The sequence below is a fragment of the Copadichromis virginalis genome, linkage group LG12 (assembly GCF_057382275.1).
Source record: "Copadichromis virginalis isolate Kocher_CV1m ecotype Utaka linkage group LG12, C_Virginalis_male_GT1.1, whole genome shotgun sequence".
Lineage (NCBI taxonomy): Eukaryota > Metazoa > Chordata > Actinopteri > Cichliformes > Cichlidae > Copadichromis > Copadichromis virginalis.
The window spans coordinates 40109767-40129096 of record NC_140629.1 but is presented as its reverse complement, the minus strand read 5'-3'; the positions used below and the strand labels follow the sequence as shown (position 1 = coordinate 40129096).

At 45.9% G+C, this 19330-nt stretch overlaps 2 protein-coding genes, 1 long non-coding RNA gene and 1 other non-coding gene across 6 annotated transcripts; 3 read left to right on the top strand and 1 right to left on the bottom strand.

Moving 5' to 3' along the window:
- Window positions 1–931: 931 nt before the first annotated feature.
- spinb (spindlin b) lies at window positions 932–11401 on the top strand. 3 transcript variants are annotated; one of them, XM_085476533.1, is made up of 7 exons: window positions 932–1040; window positions 5374–5703; window positions 5788–5836; window positions 5976–6070; window positions 6261–6416; window positions 6725–6958; window positions 7424–11401. In XM_085476533.1, the coding sequence occupies exons 2-7, from the start codon at window positions 5652–5654 to the stop codon at window positions 7621–7623; spliced, it is 786 nt and encodes a 261-aa protein (XP_085332659.1). In that variant the 5' UTR covers window positions 932–1040; window positions 5374–5651; the 3' UTR covers window positions 7624–11401. The 3 variants fall into 3 exon arrangements, with proteins under 3 accessions (XP_085332659.1, XP_085332660.1, XP_085332661.1); XM_085476534.1 differs by lacking the exon at window positions 932–1040 and adding an exon at window positions 1086–1508; XM_085476535.1 differs by lacking the exon at window positions 932–1040 and adding an exon at window positions 1555–1704.
- Window positions 11402–13560: 2159 nt separating this feature from the next.
- LOC146697682 (small nucleolar RNA U13) lies at window positions 13561–13658 on the top strand. The gene has a single exon (XR_014923442.1). It is a non-coding gene; the product is annotated as a small nucleolar RNA U13 (small nucleolar RNA).
- A 600-nt stretch (window positions 13659–14258) lies between these two features.
- On the bottom strand, window positions 14259–14565 carry LOC146697681 (uncharacterized). Its single transcript, XR_014923429.1, has 2 exons — window positions 14508–14565; window positions 14259–14376 (listed from the first exon to the last, which is right to left on the bottom strand). It is a non-coding gene; the product is annotated as an uncharacterized LOC146697681 (long non-coding RNA).
- Window positions 14566–15377: 812 nt separating this feature from the next.
- Window positions 15378–19319, top strand: mak16 (MAK16 homolog (S. cerevisiae)). The gene is made up of 10 exons (XM_085476531.1): window positions 15378–15996; window positions 16571–16620; window positions 16703–16812; window positions 16899–16963; window positions 17174–17325; window positions 17432–17486; window positions 17937–18011; window positions 18089–18199; window positions 18323–18388; window positions 18614–19319. The coding sequence occupies exons 1-10, from the start codon at window positions 15982–15984 to the stop codon at window positions 18824–18826; spliced, it is 912 nt and encodes a 303-aa protein (XP_085332657.1). The 5' UTR covers window positions 15378–15981; the 3' UTR covers window positions 18827–19319.
- Window positions 19320–19330: the final 11 nt, after the last annotated feature.

The window sequence follows — 19330 nt, the reverse complement described above, 5'->3', positions numbered from 1 at the left end:
TGACGACAGTTTAGACTGGGTCCTTCTTTGACTGAGTACTGATAAACCTATAAATGACATTCTGAATTTATCCGGCTTCAGGCAAAAAAAGCTCCAAAACACGATCATGTGTCGTTTTACAGTGCAGCTGTCTCTCTTCATACTCTCCTGAAAAAGAGAACTTAATATCAATGAGATTGCCTGTTTACATAAAGGATTTCATTTCTTAAGAAGAAGAATAGAAAAGATCAGAGTTATTAAACCCAGTCTGACAATTAGTGATACACACTTTCAATGTGCAATTTCAATAAGCCTATAGGCCAGGGTTTTCCACTTTCTGCTTTCCGCTGATGATCTTGTACTGTGTCATTATTTGTCATATTAAAATGTTGATAGTCCAGTATTTTAACATGTCATATTCTGACCTGTGTGTTTATTATAATATCTTTGAGTTTGGCATTTCTGTTGCTACACGAGCCTTAAAGTTTTATGTGGACTTTTTTTATCTCCCAGTCACCACTGAAGTTAAAAAGTGTTTCAGATTAAAAGCAGGAGACCCGATTGCCTGTTTTCAGTGCTGAAGAGCTTACTCTCCCACAGGCTTCTGTAGAATCACTTGCCACGGGTCGCCCCCTTGTGGAAGTTTGAAAGTTCAATTCCATTTTATTTATATAGTGCCAAATCACAACAACAGTAGCCTTGAGGGGGCGACCCAGGGTAAGTGATGGGAGAGTAAGCTCTTCAGCACTGAAAACAGCCAATCAGGTCACCTGCTTTTAATCTGAAATACTTTTGCACTTTAGTGGTGACTGGGAGATAAAAAAAAAAAAAGTCCACATAACACTTGAAGGAAAGCATTTCCTTCATTTCATCTTTTACTTTGGTGGCAATATGTAGAGCCGGCGCTCTTATTTTGAAGGGGCGCGCCGCCTCTTTCCCGCCCTCCCTCCATCTTGGCGCAGCTAGCTTGACGCAGCGGAGCACCAAAGGGAGGCTGAGCGGATCAATTTGGAGCCTCGGCGGCTGATCGGGATTATGCGGCGCTTCTGATCTCTGTGTCGGTAAGAACGTGCGACCCTCACGCGCCGCCGGTGACCGAGCCGTGCGTGCGCCGCTGTTTGTGTGCAGAGCCGCGCGCTCAGCGGCCGTTTTCTCCGCAGCAGACCTCCCTTCTCCTTTGTTCGCCTGCGCCTGCTCTCGCACCGCTGCGGGTTTTCTCGGTACTGGCGCAACATGGCCGCCGCGCGTGCGGGAGAACGAGCCAATTAGCTGCGCGCATATTTTGATATTTAGCGTGAGGATGCAGCTCGATGAGGAGGAGGAGGGGGGCGGGTAAAAGTGTGACCTCTGCGTGGTCATCTTCATCACCACCATCATCAGCAGCAGCAGGACTAGCTCCTCCAGCCTTCAGGTGCGGAGGGAGCAGCTCTAAGAACCGCTGTGTGTGGGTTTGAAGCCACAACAGTGAGTCGGTCCGGTGTCAGCAGGCCGTCCTCACCTGCCACACAGTCCGGAGGCAAACACCTGAGGTCGGTCCCCCGGTCAACCCCCCTCTCCCCGTGGAGTAAAGGTGTAATCATAATAACCAAAGTATTTTTTATGGCAGAGCTAAAAAAAAAAAAAAATGTCAGCAAACTAAAGTTTTAGGTGTTTCCAAGTGGCCGGAGGGCGGAGGTTATCCACTGTGGGGAGGATACTACTCGCGAGCTTAGTGACACTTCACACGTAGGTGTTTTGCTGTTTTTTAGTTTATTTTCTCTCATCTGCACACCTTCTGTTTGCTTGGTTTTTTAAAACAATAAAATTAATTTTTCGTAATTTTGTGCTCCAAAATTGGGAGATGTCGGCCCTCTCGCACTAAATTTAAGTCCAATTGCCTCTTTTTAGTTTCTAGTGTCCCTGAACTTCTGTAGTTGTCAGACTTGTTGTTGTTTCTCTGTGACAAATCTGAACCACGATTAGAAAACCTTCCAATAATCGTTTCAAACGGAGTTTACTTGATGCTGATCGTCTTACAGGCATCTGTAGAGCAGGAATTCCCTCAGATATGGACTGCTGTTTGTCAGGTTAAATCCAGACAAGTTCCCCACACTCACTGTCACAATAGGAGCAGAGCCAAAGTGCGTTACGTCCCATGATGTTTCATTCTGGACTGGAATGTGAGCGTGATGACAGTGGAGATGGAAAAATGTATAAACGTTAGATAAAAGTCAAGAAGGCAGCACATTTAATGAAAGTAGGAGTGGTCCCAGCGTGGAGCCTTGGGGGATGCCACACTCCACGGGGCGGACAAAACTGAGAAGTTTCCTGCTTTGAAGGGGCAAATGAGCAGTGATCAACCATCACGGAACAAAAGCCACGACTTAAACGACATGAGCTGGAAACACTTGTAACAAACAACACAGTGGATCCACAACGCTGTGAAAAACTCTTAGATTTAAAAACAAAGTCAGTATTTTAAAGCAAAACCTCTTTTTTTCCTTTTAACCTGCGGATCGTTCCAGATGCACCGAGGACACAGGGTCAGACTTCATGACCTTTGAACGGGTCGCCGCGGTTCTCCATGTATGTTGCTCACCATTCTAGTAAATCTGAAGGACACACTTTGGTCTTAATGATTTCTGCAAAAGTAACTCAATGGTTAAATTATAGGGAAAAGTTTTAGCCGTTATATTTTCATACAAAACTCAAACCGGATTCAAGCTAAGTTTAAACGGGTCACTGGTGGATTTTAGCAGGTCGCTGAAAATAGAAGCCTGAGGAGGAAAGGCTGCAGTGTGAGGAAACAAAGGCTTATTTTGAGCTGTAAATCACGCAGAGCTACTGTGAGAGAGCAGAATAAGTCACCTTTACTAACGAACTCTTAATGTTACCAGATCTATTCAGAATATTGTCTGGAAATCAGATTTAATAAGTAAGTGTCTTATTTCTTCCTGACGTGCGCGTGTCTTTGAGCGCGGTGTGCCATTAAAGGATGTAGGTGAGCAGCTTTGGTGTCATTTACAAAGCAGATATTTGGGTTTGAAGCGCACATACGTGGATTCAGTTCAAGATTGTAGAAATATTTCATTACAAATTCATATTGAGTCCAGAGTTTGTTGATCAGATGATGATATTCTTGAATAAAGTATCAGGTTTTGTCAGTGTAGCGCTTACAGACGGGTTTGTTTGGGTCCCTGTTTGGATTCAGTGTGAGAAGGTTTCCCTGCAGATGCTCATTCACCTGTCCGGAGTTTAAAGGCTGCTTCTCAGAGTGACCCTCTATCCTGCTCTTCTGCTGCGAGTCTGCCGTTACGCGGTGATGTCACTGTGACCTGGCGGTTGGTGTCGCAGCAGCAGGTCTGTGGTTTCTGCTGCAGGTGCGGTGACAGCTGCAAACATCAGGAGCAGCTCGGTGCGAATCCTCCCGCCGCCGTTTGTGACCTGGTTAAAGCGTGGAGGGGATTTTCAGGCTCAGTCCTGTTTTCTGTTTGGTTACCAGAGGAAGGCATCTTTGTTCACACCAACTGTTCTACCTGCTGCAGTTCTGTTTTTACGTAGATCTGATCTTTCTAGAGAGGAAGTGACGAGGGTGACTGACTTCTCGTGGTCCTTGAGCTGATTTATCAGATGGTAGGAGGGCTGGTTAACGCTTCGCTTTCTTATTTGGCAGGAACTATATTATTATATATAATAATATGTATTAAAAGACTGTGTGGATATTCGTCTGCTTGGATTTGTTTTTCATGCACAGGTGTTATGTTTTTAATTTTTTTATGTGAATAATATCTACCATCTCACTGCATCGATGCCCAACAAAGAAGGATTATTTTGAACTTTGGATCATACAAAACTGCTGTAGTAGAGTCCAAGAGCAAAAACGTGGCACTTTCATTAAAAACTACAAAATAATGATCAAACATCTATTAAATTAATAATCTGTGTGTCATTAAACGATGGTGAGGTCCATATACTTGCCCTGGCGCTGTCTTTGTTGTTTCAGCTCTTAACCACAACCTGAATTTCCTCAATTCCTGCAGATTTGCAGGAGTCGAATAAATGTGTGTTAGCTTCAGTTCAGTGCTGTATTTCTGGCCTAAAGCTGACAGATACAGCTGTGATCCAGAGTTATAGAACCATCCTGGTCCCGTACAGCTGGAGGAGGAAATAATCCATCTACAGCTCTGCTGTCACTCCCAACATAAATGAAGACAGGAAACTAAACAGCAGTGACGTTTGTAGGGTTACTGAAGTTGGGCTAGCTGCTATATAATGATGTGCTACGTGATCTCTAGCGACACAGCTATGTTAGCATAAACACAGTGAAGCTGGAGGATGAACGCCAACACTTTTCCACTCGATAAAAGTTAACGTGAAGGTTCCTGATGGTTAGAGACAAATACAGTCACAAGGCAGGATGCTGTAAACGGGCCAAACTTCAGTCAGAAGAACAACTGAGATAATCCATCCACAATACGAGGTTAGTCATTAATATACTGCTGCATGGGCTGGGCTGGAGTTACATCAGAAGGGCTTAAAAATTGCGTTTTAAAATGAATAGGGATGATAATTAAAACCAAGAGAGGCCAACAGGGATCACTGACTGTTTTTCGGGGATTGTTGACATCAAATAGAACGAGATACAAAACATTAAAACATGTTAAAAACACAACAGCTTTAATAAACACAGAGCAGTTTGGGCCCAGAAGCAAAATTCATACATCATCACTTAAAGAGCGGATCAGGCTGTAAACATGTTTGTTTCTTTTGTTTTAACGTGTGAGTCTATGGGACTGACTCACTGCTCACTGAGTAACAAACAGCGGGTTGCAGCATTCCTGACCTTTGACCTCTGACCTTTAGAGCCTTTGACTGCCAACCAGTAATCAGATTAGTCACAAACTCTGCTTTAAATGTATCCAACGCTGGACGTTTTACCCTCAGCAGAGATTTAAAAGGAGACGCCTTCAGCTGCTGTGATTGGTCAGGATCCATAAAACATTAACGTCGCTGCATTCAGTCCGACCTGCGAGATTCATCAGGCTAATCAGTCCTTGCTGTTCACCACGAGTCACTCTGCTGACCTTTTGACCTCCAGTCTAGCAACTGCTTTCATCCAATCAAACGTTGTTAAACTCGTGACTGATAAACTGAGTTTCCTGTTTGGAGTTTTTGTTGTTTAACTGTCAGGATGCATCGTTTAGACTTCCTGTTTCAGCCTCGTGTGCCATGTTCGTTTGTTTGTTTGTTTGTTTTCTCTTTTAAAACTTACACATTTTTATTTGGCTTTTCTTTAACAAAACAAGCTTTTTAAACTTTACGTAGTGGTTGTATTAAAACGTCTATATTAAATTCATCACTCTGATGTAAAACGTTGGCATTTACGTGTCCGTGTCTCCGTCTTTTCCTCCTCAGATTGAACGCATCGTTCCCGTATAGGTTCTGGCAGCTGTGACGTCACTTCCAGGCGTTAGTCTGTACCCAGCCTGAATGCAGCCTCTCCAGGGTCCAGCCTAATTCCTGGTGCTCCTTCACTCCCGCCTCCTCCCTCCTCTCCCCACCCTTTCCCCCTTCCTGCCCCACCCCTCCTTTCCTCCATCCTCATCCTCCACCCTCCACATCAGCCTCACACAAACTCCCAGCATTTAGCCCGGACTGCTGGTGTGGTTGGCTGCTCCTCTACAGGTGGATGAATGAAGACCCCCTTCAAGAGCCCAACGGCGCCGCGGCCCCGAGCGGACGGAGGTGAGTTACATGAGCGAGGCGCTCCACCCATGTCCGTGACACGCTGCCGACTGGTCATCAGACTGATGTGTTTGTGTGTTTCAGGACATTCGGGCGTCTCTGCAAACATGATGAAGAAAAAGAATCCGCACAAGTAAAACAGTTTTTTTTTCATTTGTACAATAAAGTTTTTAATTAAAAGACACAACAAATGAATGAAAAGTCACCAGCTCGCACCGGTGTCACACCATCTTCTCCTCACCCTTCATCGTGTCTGAACCGCCTCCCTGCAGGAAGCAGAGGACCAGCGTGGGTCCCAGCAAGACCCTGACTCAGCCCAGAAGGAACATCGTGGGCTGCAGGATCCAGCACATCTGGAAGGAGGGCAGTAAGTCGGCTCCATGTGATTCTCCTCTGTCTCATTTTCCTTTTGATGCTTCATATTTGATTAGTTTGGCGAGTTAAACATTAACATGTCCCTCAGTGGATCAAATGATGGTTTATAGAAACGCAGAAAGTTAAGCATCGTGTGAGAACGAGTCACCTGTGCTGGTGTTTACGTGTCTGCTTCCTCTCAGGTAAGTCGTCGCAGTGGAAGGGGACGGTCCTGGACCAGGTGCCCGTTAACCCCTCCCTCTACCTGATCAAATACGACGGCTTCGACTGCATCTACGGCCTGGAGCTGTACACCGACGAGCGGGTGGTGGGGCTGGAGGTTCTGCCCGACAGAGTGGGTGAGGAGCCACCCGTCATGGCCGCCGCGTTTGGCTCGTGGCGGAAATAAGCTGTCAGCCGCAGCGACACACGGCCAGACGAGTTTTAACGTGTGACTGTCACAAACTTTATGGACATCGAGGTCCGCAGCAGCGGCTGCTGATTGGCTCATTGTGTCAGACGTTTTCTGTTGTATTGCTGCAGATTAAGCCGAATACTCGAGTAAATGCACGTAGTTACTGCTGTTACTTTATTTAACATCCTGCCCGGCGTCCCAATGATGTAACCGCACCTCTCCGTGTGTCTCTCTGTCCCGCGATTGGTCCAGCTCCGGCCCGTGTGACCGACTCACTGCTGGCAGACACGATGATCGGTAAGGCGGTGGAGCACATGTTCGAGACGGAGGACGGGCCGAAGGAGGAGTGGAGGGGGATGGTGCTGGCCCGCGCTCCCATCATGACCTCCTGGTTCTACATCACCTACGAGAAGGACCCGGTGCTCTACATGTACCAGCTGCTGGACGACTACAAGGAGGGCGACCTGCGCATCATGCCCGACTCCAGTGAGTGTGAGCGCACTGGGCGGCGTCACAGCTCGCCACGTTTTTCTCTGTTTCAGTAAAAAGTGAAGCAGGAAACAGAGAGCTGAAGCAGCGAGTTGTTGGCATCAAAGAACCAACGTGTTCATGAGTGGGAGCGCTGCCAGTGCTCGCAGGCTCAGCTTCCTTCCTGTGTGTGTGAGAGTAATCCACATGTGGGCCTTTATCGGCTTCTGTGCCATCCAGACGCTTTCTGCTTCCACGCTGGCTGATGTGGGTTCCTTTCAAGGTTTCACTCAAACAAGCTCAGCGCTGCTTTGGTTTTCTGTTTCATGAGGCAGAGTACTCGAGTAAATATTACTGCTGGTGCTTCCTGATTATCAAACACCTGCTGCTTTGGTGTGTTTAATACTCTATCAGTCGCCTCGTGATCAAATTCTGCAAAGACGATAAATAAAGTTGACCTTTTCTCTGTGTTCGTGTCTGCAGACGACAGCGTGACGGCGGAGCGAGAGCCCGGTGAAGTGGTCGACAGTCTGGTGGGCAAACAGGTCGAGTATGCCAAAGAGGACGGCGGGAAGAGGTCGGGAATGGTGATCCACCAGGTGGAGGCCAAACCCTCCGTCTACTTCATCAAATTCGACGACGACTTCCACATCTACGTCTACGACCTGGTCAAGACCTCCTAAGACCAGAAACCCTGTTTAAAAAAGACTTGCTGAGAACCACCAACCCCCCCAGAAACCCTCTGCCCAGTGCAGACCAGTCAGCTCTGTACTCTCTTTGGTGAAATGCCTTAAAACAGGACAAAAATCCAGACAGCGCCCTTCAGACCAGCTCCAGTCGTCCATCGCTCATCGTTCCACTTTCACAAAATCGGTTTTTGAATAAATAAAATCTGCTTCACCCAGAGGTGTAGAGAGGACTCGATCCTGAGACCCCCACAGAGAGAACGCAAGGTTTTCTGAATAAGTACTCCCTTCCCTGAACCCCGTCGGACCCTCTGCGACCTCCGTTATCTGACGAAGAGGGGGGCGAGCAGCTCTGCGGGGGTCGATGAAGGGACGGGACTTCAGGAGCCGCATTCTCGACGACGTCTATCTGCAAACCAACACTGAGAGATGCAGCGGGGAAACAGACTTTGGGTTCATCACTTGTCTCTTTCTTGTTGCTGTTTGTGTCCCACAATCATTTTATGTTTCACATCAAACATCTTCAGTGTTTGTTTTCCCAAATTCAGCATCCAGGAAACAGCAAAGTGTGAATGAAGACACCATACTGTTGTTTTCTGAGCATGTTTTCCATCATTGCAGCTGTTATTTGGGTTCACATCTGTCGTCTCCGTCATAAAAACAGCTGTCCTGGTTGGCTCCAAAGCTGATGTCGGATCTTAAACACAAAATAGTTTTTTTATAAAGGTGTGCTCCCCTTCCTCCTGCTGCTGCTGTAGAGTTTACATGGTTTGTGTCATACCTTTTCTCTGTATTGACACCTTTATGTTTTTATCTGTTGTGTATACTTTTTATTACCCACTTAGCTTGTAGGACGCTTGCGGCTGTTGCAGGTGTGTACAATAATGTTTCTATAACTGACGGATTTCACTTTGCTCACTGACTCTGGATTTGGGCGCTCGTCCCCGGGTTCACGGCTCGCTGTAAAACAGCATAAACTCTTAGCTGATGTAGCTCCGCCCATCACAGTAGGTGGTCTTTTTTTTTTTTTTTCTTGCACCAAACAGCTGACGCATAAACAGCCATGTTGCCTGAACCACATCTCGTGTGCCTGATTTAAAAGATCTCAAACTATATGTTTAAAAATCCAACATAATTTCCTTTGTAGTTGCCAAACAGTTCATTCTGGTTCTGGATCCAAACGGATTTCAGTCCAGAACATTCCTGTTAGACGACACGTTCCAGGTGAAATACGTTTTGGTTTACAGCGGAGTCTCATCAGCGCGGTTTTTTTCCCCCTTTTTCCAGCGCGAGGAAACGGTTTAAAGTTCTCATCCTGGACTCTGCATTCCCAAGCTCTAGAACAAGTCTTCGTCCTCTAGAACTAAAATACCCAAGTTTAACATCTCACCGCGTTCGTTTGCCGTTTAGGTTCAAGGTTTTCTGTTAGATTTCCCACAAGTTCTACAACACTGAGGCAAACATTGTAGACAGTCTTGAGAACCCCAGCTTCCCTGATTCTGGGCCAAATCTGGATTAGAAATCTTAACATCCTCTCAGATTTGGACCTTAACCTGCTCTTCTGGACCCTGTTTGTCTGTTTCCGTCAACATGTATAACAGACATTTTTATTGTCATTATTATTTTATTGTTTTTGTTTTTTTTAATTATTCAAGAATCTGTTTTATGTTGTCCCAACGTCTGTCCTCTTGGTCGCAGAACCAACTGTCCTAAACTGCCCAGCTATACATCCTAGAACATGAAGGTCGAAATATTCTAGAAAATCAAACATGTTCAGCTTCTGAGGTTTTTGTGGGATAATTGTTTTTTATATTCTAGACTTTTGTTTTGTTCTAGAGTCTGTTTTTCAGTATTGTTTCCCATGAAAGTCTCCGATTCAAGAATGTATCTGGTTTGGAAAGATGATTATGACTTCCAGACAAAATATCTTTCAGCAGTTCAGCTAATGTTCGGGGCTCTGTGGTTTTACATCAAACTATGTGCTGCTCTGGATGACTCTGGTTCTGGAGGATATTTGATTGATTGAACAAAAACGTTTTTTCAAGTGTTGGAAAAAGTCAGTTTTTTTCCTAGACATCATATGATGGAACATTTATTTCTTCAGTATTTCATTTGTTCCTCTGTCCCCCCCCACACACACACACACACACACTCTTCATCCTGTCTGTGTTGGTTCTGGACGGTCAGATTCTAGAATCGTTTAACTGTGGAACCTTTTTCAGGTTTGATCTCAAACAGCGCTGGAATATTTTACGGAGTCTAGAACAAATCTTAAATCCTTTTTACAGTTTATTCTAGAATCTGTTTCCAGAATTGCACTAAAATAGATTTTATGTGTATTTTCATTCAAAGAAGAATGCTTGTAGAGTCTTTGGTTGAAATTGTGTTGAATCCTTCTTTACTTGAGACTCTGGAACCTTCTACAACATCAGGCCCAGGCTGCTGTAGAATCAGTGGAAGCCACATGGAGGCGTGTCGACAGTTTCCTTACTAATTCGAGAGCGTACGTGCAGAAAATGGAGCCTGCACATTTGAAGCTCTTTGAGAGCTGCGGTTTGATTCTGTGCGATGCGAGGAAAACGTTGAAGCTGTTTTTGGTCTTTTTGTTTTCAGATTCTAGAAAACATTTGTCTCTGATTGGAGTCACTTCTCTCTAGAGCTGTTCTGGTTTACGTGTGAGTTCTGATTGAAGGCTTGTTGAGGTTCTGTTTTCAGAATCTGATCCCACACGATTCTAGAATCTGTACTTTAATATCCCGTCAGAATGCACATGATGAAAATGCCGTTGAAGGATTCCCACCTTATGTTGTTTTTCCTCAGGCTCTAGAAGCCGTGTCCTCATCCTGTCACTTACGTCAGAGTCTAGAGCTCTTTGTCGGTTTGTCTCAGATTGAAATCATCTGTTGTTTTTCTAAACTCTTCAGATTTGATTTGATTATTTTGTATTTTTATTTTATCGGCTGGAGGACGCAGGAACCTGAACACGTTCTGGATGGTGGATTCATACACGTGCACGTATGTCTGCTCACTGTGGCGTGAGCTCCGGCACATTTCACACAGGCTTAATTCCAGAATCTGTTCATCCCATCCACGGCTGCTCTAGAGTCACCGTGACGTTGTTAGGCGTGTTACTTGGCTTCACTACAGTTTACTACAGTTACGAATCACAGGATGTGCTGAGAGACTCCGGGGTGGGGGTCGGGCTTGGGGGGTGATGTGAATGCCGAGCCTCCCTGATGTGGAGTGGTGCGTTCAGGAGACATTTGTACTTTCCAGGAAACCTTTGATGTGTAGCGTGTGTGTGTGTGTGTGTGTGTGTGTGTGTGTGTGTGTGTGTGTGTGTGTGTGTGTGTTCAGAGCAGTGTTGTTTTTGCATGCATATATTAGCTCTGTGTAAATCGATGTGAGTTGCATGTCCGTGTAGTTTTCAGTTGTCCGGCTGTCTGTTGTGGCTTTCGGTGCCTTTTTGTTTCTTCTTCTTTTACTTGTCCCCCGTGTCCCTGATGACATTTGTTGTCGGGTTAATGGTCCAAAAAAAGAAAGGGGAAAAGCATTAAACGGGATCCTGGACCAGCAGGGCACGCAGCCGTTACGAGTCCAGCAGCAGAGCTTGTACAGACGTCGCAGCGGCGGTAATGTGTGTGAACTCTGTTTTGGTTTTGTTCAGTTTTTGGGTGGATCGTCCCTTTAAAGTGTGCCAACCTACAGATGCCAGTGTTGTACAGCAGTGAAAAGCTCACTATTTACTAAAATAAACTGTTTCTCTGTTTTTGCACTCGGACTCGCTCGTTCTTTCTGCCTCCGACACTTCGTTCTGTACAAACTGTGACACACTGATCCTCAGAGAGAGCAGAAACCAGATTTTGGCTTTAGACTGGGACTGGGTGTAAAATGGATTTGGGTTCACTTTTTAACACAGACAGTGGATCTTTGCTGAACTTGTGTAGTTACCAAAGTAGAAGTGGATCATTGTCTTAAAGCGATAATGTTCCAAAACACAAGTCCACCTGTGATTGGCTCAGAAAACACAAAGTTTTTGTAGTCGGAGTCTGTTTATGAGGTTTATTAAGTATTAAATATTTAGAGTCGTTTGAACATTGCTCTCACTTTAATTGTAACGAAGTGTTTTGAGAGGATAGTCGTGTCCCATATCAAAGAATCCATCCCGGACACATTCGACTCTGCAGGTTTGCATATCGGAAGAATCGTTCTACCGAGGACGCCGTTAATGCAGCGTTCCACACAGCCCTCTCACGCCTCGAATATAAGGACACCTATGTTCGAATGCTGTTTATAGACTACAGCTCAGCATTCAACACCGTCAGCCCAAACAGACTGGTGGAAAAGCACCTCACAGGCAGGCTTCAGGCAGTCAGAGTTGGTATCTCACGTACAAAGATAGTGAGCCCAGGGACCCCCCAAGGCTGTGTGCTCAGTCCACCCCTGTACACCCTCTTCACCTATGACTGCATCCCCTCCCAGAGCAACACCTCCATCATTAAGTTTGCTGACAACACAACCATTGTTAGGCTGATAGCTGTTGGAGAGGAGACGGCCTGCAGTGAAGAGGTGGCTCAGCTGGTGACCTGGTGCCTGGAAAATCTGTCCTTAAATGTTGAGAAGACTAAGGAGGTGATTGTTGACCCGAGGATGAGGAGAGACCAGCTCGCCCCACTATGTATTATTAACCCCGATTCTTTTGTCCCCATGATAGAACAGAGAAAACCGACTCATAGTGTGTTAAAACATTTATATTTCTTTTATTCAATCATCTTCTGGAAGAGAGAGACCCCTGCACAGCCCAAAACGCCAGTTGCAGGATCTCTAACATTTGACGCTCAACATGTGTCTTATATGGTGTTATTTCTGTACTTCAGACGTCACACACAGTTTCATTACAAACAAACTCCTTCTACTCAGTTCTTATTTTCTGTGTCTGATTTATTAATATGCCTGTGCACTAAAACTTCCTGTGCAGGGGGTGAAGACCTTCAAATTCCTCTGCACCCACATCAGTGAGGATCTCACCTGGACCCATAACCACGGCAGATCATTAAGAAGGCTCAACAACGACTCTTCTTCCTGAGGAAGCTGAGAAAATTAGGATTAACCTCCAAACATCTCAGCAATGTTTACAGATGAACAGTTGAGAGTATCCTGACAAACTCCATCAGTGTGGTACGAGAACAGCACCACTCAGGATAGGGACGCACCCACCCACAGCACACACTGTTCACACTCCTGCCATCTGGCAGACGCTACAGGAGTGTGAAAGTAAGGACAACCCACAGGCCATCAGGCTACTGAATCCCTGACTAACTGTCGAACTGTGATTGTCTATCAATAACCTGACCTGTAAATTTGCAACTGTGAACGTTTATATACAATATAACACAACTTCATACAACATAAACAATTTTAAAATTTGCACATTCTGAATATCTTAACACTGTGTTGCATAACTACTTGCACTTTCAAATTTTAACTACACCCTACCTTTGTGTACATAAACACATAAGTACTACATTTATTCTTTATATTAGTTACTTGTTTATTTAGTTGTTTGAAGGGAACTCGCAAAGTAACAATTTGATTGCTCAGCGTAACCATTTGTGTTTTGCGGTGTGTATATGACATTAAACTTCTTCAGTCTTGTGTTTTTATGTTGCAGCTCCCCTCCAGAGCGCTGGGGTCGCTGCAGAGCTGATTTGAACCGCGGTCTTTCCCAGAATGCATCGCTCCCGTCAGACCAGAAACCCGTGCTGCTCTCACGTTTTCTCGCTCAGAAACATTAAAACCTTTTGCGTGCCGCGCTGTCGGAGTTTGCGCAGTGAGCTGATGAAGTCAAGAGAAACGCTCACGTGAAGAAGAGCACCGTCACTCAGAGCGCTCGAGCCGCTCCGTAAAGCCTCAGAGCGCGTGCGCTGTATTATGATCCTTCTTGTTCAAGAAGTATGATGATTGGTGCGTTCACGGACAATCCGTGTAAGGTGCAGCCTTCTTGTTACGCATGCGCCTCAGCCCGTCTGACCTTGACAAGAAGCATTTATAAGATACGGATCATTAGTCAATGTTTCATATTATCGCTGATCAGGATGTTCCTGCAGTGATGTTCTACTCTACACAGTTCTATCTCAGATTCTGTACTTGTACATGTTTGTAGTAATAGTTAGTGATGGGCAGATGAAGCCCCATGAAGCACTGAAGCTTTTCATCCAATTGGTTCACCCCAACGCGAAGCTTCATGAAGCTTCATTTGCTCTAGCAGGACACCTACTGGACGTAAAAATAATAGCTGGCATGAATTTGAAGAGTGTGGCATTTTGCACACAGCCTGTAAATGTCAACAACAAAAGGAGTGTGTAAAACATGTATATTGTAGTGATGGCAGTATACTGTGTATATTTATAGTGGCAGTATGGGAAATGATTATTTGGAAATGCTTGAAATGGAAATGATCATTTACTGTGAGGTGAGGTGTGGTTGGGGTGTGGACAGTAGTTGTGCTTTTGTAACGTTGAGGTATGGACAGCTACACACTGAGGCTTTGAGCCTCAGTCCTGCCTGTTCACATTTTATTCTGTAAAAACTAAATTTTCACTGCTTTTACGTCCTTTTTAGTGGGGAGAACATAGCTAGGATTTAATGATTTAACAAATCTTTTGAATCCTTTGTCCTCCACAATGCTAAATGGCTGGGAGTCCTCAATCACCATGCTGACCAGGTCTTCATCTATTTGAGATTGTTCTCCTGAGGAAAGACAATAAAGATAAAGCACAAATATAAATATCACACACGTAACTTATAACAGTTGTATAATATTGTTATATCATTTAGTAACATTACTGCATCCTATATTATCATTGCATTTGATGGCTCACCTGGTCTTGCTCCACAATCGGTGTTCCTCTTATTCTCATGCAAAGCTCTGTAGTGCCTAAGCATGGATGAGGAGGTGTTGTTGTTATATCCCAGCTCCCTGGCACATAGCAAACACTTCACCTTGTACAAAAGTACAGACAGCTCAACATAAATTGTATTGCACCATCAGTATTATGAAAATGCATCTTCTGTAGAAATTCACATACCTTGTTGGGAGGAATAAAATCAAAATGTTCCCACACAGGGGAGGACATCCTCCTCTTCTTAGCTGGCTCCATTCTCTCCTGACTTTCTCTCCTCACTCTCATAAACCTCCAAACTGTCTCCAAACTCTCACTAACCGCAACTCTCCATCAAACACCCACATTTTGAATGAAGTCTGAGGGTTTATATCGCTGTCATATCTCGCGGCAAAGTTCGAACCACTTCATGAACCAGTCACGTGGTACAGCCGGGCAGCGAGGCTTCGGACGTCATCATTTTCAGCTCCTCCCATAAATGAAGCAAGCCTCGATACGCGCTTCGCGGAAACGCCCCCTCCATTACTCGACACACGCTCCGAAGCCTCGATACAGAACGTCACATCACTAGTAATAGTGTAGTTTTTTAGTGGTGACACTTTCTTTAGTTGTAAACATGCTTTTTACTGTCGGTGCTGTCGTTTTGTTTTGTCTGTTATTTAATGATAAATACACATAAACAGAATCCCAGTCAATGTTTTTGAATGACAGGGATGCCACAGACTCGGAGTGGGTGGTGGGTTAGGTGTCACGTCCCAGTCTGGTGGTCTTTACTTACAAACACCTGTACAGGCTACACAACAACTCTTTAAACCACAATCATGTGAACCTGAATGCACCACAGAGCAAAAACATCTGCTTTAGGGTTCACAGAGAAACGGGAGTCATTTTGTTTGAGTGCAGAAGTGGGTCAGTGAACTCAGCACACAGCAGGCCAGCTGACTCCCCAGAGTCTGACTGCACTGACCCATCAACCCAGCGACCTCCACCTAAATGTTGAAGTCAAGCTGAGCTCCGCCAGTAACGTCTCGGTGATGTGTTTAAGTGTTTCCTGTCATGAGTGGAACTTCTATTGTGGTTGTACGGGAGATGGGAGGTGTAGATGAAGTTCTCCACCTGGCCGGGTGCATGCTGATGGAGGCTTCTCTGTTTCCAGTGTTTTCCGCTTGTAATCTCTATTCAATCATCTTTATTCAGCAGCAGCCCAATCACGCCGTTTTACACGAATGCATGCGCTAAGTAATAATAACATCTACAACACACGTTACATCTCGAAGTCTCGCGATGTTTCTTCCGGGTGACGTCACTCCGGATGAGATTTCTGTCCAAACACAGATGGTGTCGCCCTGATCGTCCATGTGGTTCCAGGTCTGCTGAAAGTCTCACGCCGTGATCGGAACTTATTTAATTTTATTATATCCGACGAGCCGACCCGCTCTGAGAGGACCCGGAAATGCAGCACGACGACGTAAGTGTCACAAGCTCTTTTACAGCCGCCGAGAAGCGCTGTTAGCTCTGCGTGCTAACGCTAACTGGCCGGTGAGAGCTCCGGAGTTTAAAGGAACCATGAGCTGAACCGTACTCATTTATCCGGAGATAAAATACGCGTTTCAACACATCACCAGGCTAAATGCTAGCCGGCTCTTCCGGTCACGCCAAATTCCATTAAATAAAATCAGTTTTAACGTTTTTTAGTTTTCCAGCAAACACTCCGATCAATACATCATGAAGCGGAGTCAGTCACAGACCTGCGTGGACCTCACTTCGGCCACAGTTACCCATCATTCTTTTCTCCGTGTGTCGTAAAGATCATCAGGCTCCACATGAAGGAAAAAGACGAACTGTAGTCAGACTTAACAAAAGCTCAGCACGCAACACATCCTTAAATAGATTCACGTAAGCAGAAAAGTGCTAAAATAAATTCACACGATAGTGAGTCTAATGGTGAAGTCTCTCAAAGTGGTGACGAATAATTAAATAAAATCATAAAAAGAAACTGAGGCAGCAGTAATGTGCATCAGTGTGTGATCCGCCCCCTGCAGGTGATCTGGGACATCATTGGAAACACGCAGTTCTGCTCCTTCAAAGTGAAGTAAGTCACGCTCGGCTTGGATTTATCGACTCGTGTCATTGACGAGCTCTGAGCCGTGTCACGTCTTTGTTTCTCTGTCCAGGACCAAGAGTCAGAACTTCTGCCGGAATGAGTACAACATCACGGGCCTGTGTAACCGCGCGTCCTGCCCGCTCGCCAACAGCCAGTACGCCACCATCAGGGAGGAGAAAGGTGAGTCCTCGCGCTCTCATCAGCTTTACCGGCAGATCTCAGGTCAGCAGGTCTTGGGAGTAACGCGAGGAACGTTTGTGTTTCAGGTCAGTGCTTCCTCTACATGAAGGTCATCGAGAGGGCGGCTTTTCCTGCCAGGATGTGGGAGAAGGTGAGCGGCTAAAGTGGGATTATGTCACTCGTCGTGGTGGATCACCAGACACGGAGACGTCACGTCTCCTGACGATGGCCCGACGTCCTCGACACAGTTTAAAGAATCTGGTGTAAAAGAAGCTAACTTCAGTTTACAAGATTTTAACTCACGCCTCAAACTGTGTGTGTGTGTGTGTGTGTGTGTGTGTGTGTGTGTGTGTGCGCGCAGGTGAAGCTCAGTAAGAACTATGAGAAGGCTCTGGAACAGATAGATGAGAACTTGATCTACTGGCCTCGATTCATCCGACACAAATGCAAACAGAGGTTCACTAAAATCACCCAGTACCTGATCCGCATGCGCAAACTGGTCCTCAAAAGGCAGTGAGTACTCAGACCGTACTGCAGTACACAAAGTACAGCGAGTACTGCGAGTAGGAAGCTGGTGTGTCGTCCCGCCGCGTTCATCCTGCTTGTCTGTGTGTTTCAGGAGGAAGCTGGTTCCTCTCAGCAGGAAGGTGGAGACCAGAGAGAGGAGGAAGGAGGTGAGACTTTTAACCACACCCAAAGGTGGCGCTTGACCACCTAACAGAGCTGCAATCAGACTACGAGAGGTCGTAGGTCACATTTTCCTTACAAATTAGGAGCCGAGTTTCGGTTTTCCACAGAGAGGGAACGTTCATGTTGAATAAAGTCCGGCTGGAATTCTTTCCTCGCTTTGAAGAGGAACAGGCGTCGAACTGATATTTAAGGCGGAATGACTGATTCGCAGCATCTGAACGGTCCACCTTAAAAGCTGCTGGCAGCTCCTGTTTAGAGGATTCAGGATTTTTTCCTTTTGTCTGAACTTCATAAAATAAAATGATGCAAACATTTGCTAAAAGTTACCAAAAGCAGAAGCACTGCTCATTCCTCTGTAGTTCATCTCATCGTGACCTTTGACCTGGAACAGGAGCTCTGACGGCCGTCTCTTCTTTGTTGGTGTTTTCTTTTAGGAGAAGGCTCTGATTGCTGCTCAGCTGGATAACGCCATCGAGAAGGAGCTGCTGGAACGACTTAAACAGGGAACGGTACGACGCCAACGCGACCGCTGCTCGCACGCCAAGGACGATCGTGCGGTTTAACTCACGGTCTATGTTTGTTTCAGTATGGAGACATCTACAACTTCCCCGTGCACGCCTTCGACCGAGCGCTGGAGCAGCAGGACCAGGAGAGCGAGTCAGAGGAGGAGGAAGAAGAAGAAGAGGAGGAGGACGAGGTGATTGAGGCAGCTGTTACTACACCAGCTGCTGAACATGTTTGTAAAACTTTATTCTGAAAGGATGTCCTGTGTGTGTGTGTGTGTGTGTGTGCGTGCGTGCGCGTGTGCGTGCGCGTGCAGGACGTTGGGCAGAGAGAGTTCGTAGCAGAAGAAGAAGTGGAGGAGAGCGACCTGAGCGACTTTGAGGTAACTCTTCTCTCTAATGACCAGCAGGGGGCGACTGAAGTCTGATGAACTGCTTTCAGGTCGGACTGAATAAGACAGGAAGTTGAGTCAGAGAGGAGCAGGAAGTCAGAATCCAGAGACGCGTTGACGCAGTTTTGTCCTTTCAGACGTCGGTCGCCGCTCTGCTGGCGTGATCTTTAAATGCGATTGTTTGACTGTTACATTAACTGGACTTCCTCCTTGCAGGACATGAACAAGCTGAAGACGAGCAGTGATGAGGAGGAGCAGGATGAGTCCAGCGAGGAGGAGGTTGAAGAGGAGATGGAGGTGCAGACGAAGGCTTCGCGGTCTAAAGGCAAATCTCCAGCGAACGGCTCGGCGGCGAGGAAGAAGCGAGCGTACGTGGAGATCGAGTACGAGCAGGAGACAGAGCCCGCCTCCAAGAGCAGAGCCACGTAGTGACGCTGTGCCCTCGAAGCAAACTGACTGCCGAGGACACGCCCCCTCGCTCCCTCACCTTGTGTTACCACGGCAACATTACATAGCTGAGGGGATTGTCCGACCAGCTCTTCTGTTCATGTTTAAAGTCTCGCTCGGCTGGAAGTCATGTGACCAGCACAGAAAGACACTGATAGGCCCGCAGCTGATCACAAGATTGATTAATTGGCCTTTGATAATCAAACAGCCTGATCAGAATGAGTTTTCCCGTTTCACACTTTAAAGACGAATCCATGACTCGCTGCATGTGATCACATGACTGCTGCTTTCACTTTAAACATGAGCAGGAAGTGGAGCCAAAAACAGAACATTACGTGAGGAAGCGCCCACAGTGACGCGAACGACGACTTTTCTGTTCGCCGCGCTAACGGAGAGAAGACGGACGTGAATGTTTTTCTAAACCCTGTAAACATTTTTATGTTTGAAATAAAAATAAACTTGGAAAAAATGTGAACTTTGAATGCA